The sequence below is a fragment of the Aptenodytes forsteri genome, unplaced genomic scaffold, assembly GCF_000699145.1.
Source record: "Aptenodytes forsteri isolate BGI_AS27 unplaced genomic scaffold, ASM69914v1 Scaffold298, whole genome shotgun sequence".
In the NCBI taxonomy this organism is placed as follows: domain Eukaryota; kingdom Metazoa; phylum Chordata; class Aves; order Sphenisciformes; family Spheniscidae; genus Aptenodytes; species Aptenodytes forsteri.
In genome coordinates, this window is record NW_008793956.1 from 311,062 (window position 1) to 314,780 (window position 3,719).

The following is a 3,719-nucleotide window of genomic DNA, read 5'->3' on the forward strand; positions in this document are numbered from 1 at the left end:
ACAGGAGCGGCAGAACAACAAAACCAAAAAAGCCGTTTCCTCCCGGTGGAGATTTTCCAGCTGCAGGAGCCACCACCGTCCCCATAAAGCCTTTTTTTGTTTGTTTTTGTTAAAGCAAGAAATTGCATTTCCTTGTTTACGCCTTTTTTACCACCAAACTCACAACATCCCACTCAAGCCTACACGAGTGAACACAACAGGGAAGATGCGTTTTTCTCCCCAAAAGCGAGAAGCCCACACCGCAGGGTGCAGGGAAACGCCTTTCTGGGCTGCCCAGCCGGCGAGGGGGGCCAGCCCTGCCTATGTTGGCTGTTTGCGTTCCAGGAGGGCTGCAGTCAGACCTGTTTGAGCCCGGTGCATGCACCGGTGAGCGGAGCAGGGCTTGTCCTGCAAAGAAATGAGCCACTTTGGAAGAGAAAACCCACTCGCGGGGACCCCCTCGGGCTCCCCCCACGGCACAGGCACTTCCCCGAGAGAGCGCTTGACTTCGCGGGGAAATGAACCGAAAGAGGTTTCGTAGGGGAAGCCCGCTCCGCTCGCCGCCGAGGTTTGCCCTTTCCTGCCTGCACGCAGGAGGCTCCCACAGCCTGGCAGCTGCCCAAAGCCAACCCAAAACCAACCGCTGCCTCCGCCGCTTACTGCCACCGCCGCAGCGCAGGAAGGCCCCTGCCCGACGCCATCACCGAACGCCCCGAACAGCATCGGGACAAGCTCGACACGAAGGACTCTCCTACCTGTCACAGCCGCACCAGCTCCTCCAAAGCACCGAGGCGAGGAGGCGCTGCCGGAGGCAGAGGGGCTGCTGGTGCCCCAGGTGCAGCCGGTGCCCCAGGTGTGGCAGGGCCAGCCCAGCTGCGGCAGCTCTTCATCAGCAGGTAATTAGTGGGCTCAGCTGCAGGGGAGCAGCCACAGCCTGGCTGGGGGGAGCCGGCGGCCCTTGTCGGGGTGTGGGGGGTACCCAGGTTCTGCTCCCCGTCCCGGAGGGAGGGATCGCGCCACATCTTTAAGCTTTTCCTTGGAGCAAGACCACCCAGAGGCAGGACCGAGGGTCCCATTCCCCCCTAACGCAGTGCCTGGTGGGGACAAGAGTTGGCACGAGGGTGGTCATCCTGAGAGAGGGGAAAGCGTCAAGACCTGAACACAGGCAAAACCATCGTTGTTGAGATCAAGGATTTATTTACACATCAAGGAAAACTCTCACCCAGAGTCATGTGAGGAGGAAAAAGCAAACAAACCCAAAGGACCAAGTGATTTGCCTCCTGAACACAAACGCTCACGCTCCCCAGCGCGCCTGGCCACCTCGAAGGGCAGCCGAACGCCTTCTCTCCTCCTTCTCCGCAAGGAGAAACTAAAGGCATGATTTTTTTTTTTTTTTACAGTTATCTGTGCCACAGAAAACAATCTGAAAATAAAAACTGCCTTTCCAAAGAGATCTGCCCACACGTGGGCGGATCACGGAGCACCCCTCACTCTGCCGCGGAGGAAAGGTCCGAGGGGCAGCACATCTAGTACTCGTCCAAGGTGTCCGCCCGCGGGACGGAGAGGCCCCGCTCCTTCAGCGCCTGCACTTTCAGCTTCTCCGACTCCTGCTTGGCTTGCTGCTCCACCCGCTGCTCCTCCAGGATCTCCTCGATGGAGACCTGCTGCAGAGGTGTGTCGCTCTCCTTCTCCAGGTCCTGCAAGAGAAACAGCCCGTTTAGCACCGCAAGGCAGCCGCCGCAGCTGAGACATGCAGCTCTGCTCAGGGGATGCTCCGGGCACCGCTCTGCCCGCGGGGCAGCTCAGGGCCGGGCCGACGTCGCCTCTGCCGAGCTCATTTCACCAGCCAGGGCAGCGCCGGTCTGGAGGGGCCAAAAGCCAGCGGGGACACCGAAGGTCTGGGGTGGATCTGCACTCGTGTCTCCACTGGGATACTGACACACACCCCTCTCACGTGCTTTGGGCTTCGGTGACGTCCGAGCGCTTCCTACAAGTGCCTGGCCAGGCTCTGTGCTCCCAGGGAGAGCGGGCACCGCTGCGCCACGGACGATGTGCTCCATCGCTCTTGCCAAAGTTGCTGGAGCAAGACAGTTCCTGAGGTGAGCAGCCGACCTGCGGCAGGGTCTGCCTCCCAAGCTCTGGGCTTACCAGCTCGAAGGCAGCCCGGGGATTTGGCCTTGTAAATGCTCAGGTTCCCCCTGGGTCACGGTCACAGATTTGTGTGTGCAGGACAGTCTCCTCCAGGCGAGGGCCCATGGACCGCAGTGCCCACGCATCTTCCACGACTCCCGCCAAAAGGCGGAGGCGATGCAAAACAGAGGTGCACGATGGGTGGGGATGCGGGCAGGGACCCCCAGGACAGCCAGGGACAGCAGGGACAGCTGTCCATGGGAGGGGGCTCCCGGGGAGCAGCCGGGCTGAGCTCAGCCCAAAGGGCTGAAGCAAACAGGGAGTGAGACGGCGCTCGACTCCTCCCGAGCCCATCCCAGATGGTGTCCCCTGGTGCCAAGCCAGCAGGGAGGTGACAGCCCCACAGGCAGCCACTAATGACACCCTCTAGCAATGCCACACACAGGCCAGGGCTTCCCCACATCTCCCTCCACATGCTGCTCTTTACCACTCACGTCATCCCAGAGGAGCTGCAGCTGCGGGACGGCACCTCTGCCCCCCGCTCTCGGATACACGGGGCATTTTCATGATGGTTCAGCCTGAACCAGCCCCGGGAGGGGGCTCAAATTTCAGCCCCCCCAACGGGACAGTGACCGTATTTCACAGCAGGCAGATGGACACCCAGCTCCAGCGTCCGCCTCGGCAGTGCTGCTTGGAGTCACGTCACCGCAAACACCACCAGCTCAGTCCCAGACCACAGCGGAGCCGCTGCCCCGGGCCGGCAGAGAGCAGGCAGAGAGCAGGCAGAAGGAGCCGCTTACTTACTATTTCCCCCAGCAGAACAACGTTCTCGCCTCTCACAACAAAGATGCCTCGAGGGATGTCCCCATACTTCTTGCCCACATGGATGCGCTCCACAGTCTGGTGCAACACCAAGTTTGCTGCAGCGATCAAGAGAGAGAGAAAATAATCCATATTTGGCTGTGTTTTCTAGCTATAAAGAGTGTCTCATCCCAGCCAGGCAGAAAACCCAGAGCAGCGACAGCACCGGTGCTTTCACACCTCTCGGCGGGTTCTCTGAGCCAGATCACCGAAGGCATCAACCGTTTCCCCGGCTGAAACACAGCGGCTGCAGCGATGGATGCGGCACCTCGGGAGCAGCGGGGCAGCTCCCGCGCCATGAGGCAGCCTCTGCCCTCCGGCTCCCGCAGGCAGGGCAGCGAGCTCTGACTACCGGGGCCCGAGCCCACCCAAGCACCACGTGCCGACGACAGCAGAGAAGACAACGGCATCGTCGGTGCTGCAGGTTCTGGGCAAGGACCAAGGCACTTGGTCGTGAGCACAAACATCACCTGCACATGACTCAGGCTATTTCTGCCCAAAAAGGGATGCCAGAGCATCAATGCTGGACGCAACCAGGAGCGGGGAAAGCACCCAGCTCTGGGAGAAGTCTCCGTGAAGCACCAAGTCTGGGGGGACATGCAGGCGGGTGCTTAATCCACAACACAAACACGCTCTAAAAACGCGACCTGCGGTCACGTCACTCTACGCACAACTAGACTGATTTCTTTTAAAACTCATGTTGTTTTTAGCCAAGGAAATGCGCGCTCCTGCTCAGGACCGGCACGGGG

The 3,719-nt window shown here is 60.4% G+C and overlaps 1 protein-coding gene across 1 annotated transcript; it reads right to left on the bottom strand.

Moving 5' to 3' along the window:
* Positions 1 to 1,158: 1,158 nt before the first annotated feature.
* On the bottom strand, positions 1,159 to 3,380 carry LSM1 (LSM1 homolog, mRNA degradation associated). The gene is made up of 3 exons (XM_009280370.1): positions 3,239 to 3,380; positions 2,914 to 3,029; positions 1,159 to 1,676 (listed from the first exon to the last, which is right to left on the bottom strand). Exons 1-3 carry the CDS (start codon positions 3,378 to 3,380, stop codon positions 1,506 to 1,508), a joined length of 429 nt encoding a protein of 142 aa, XP_009278645.1. The 3' UTR covers positions 1,159 to 1,505.
* Positions 3,381 to 3,719: the final 339 nt, after the last annotated feature.

Coding starts and splice junctions, on each gene's coding strand:
- LSM1 (XM_009280370.1), bottom strand. CDS start 3,380: ATGCCGTTGTCTTCTCTGCTGTCGTCGGCACGTGGTGCTTGGGTGGGC. Junction 3,030..3,238: donor GCTGCCCCGCTGCTCCCGAG/GTGCCGCATCCA, acceptor TGATCGCTGCAG/CAAACTTGGTGTTGCACCAG. Junction 1,677..2,913: donor TTGTTCTGCTGGGGGAAATA/GTAAGTAAGCGG, acceptor TTTCTCTTGCAG/GACCTGGAGAAGGAGAGCGA.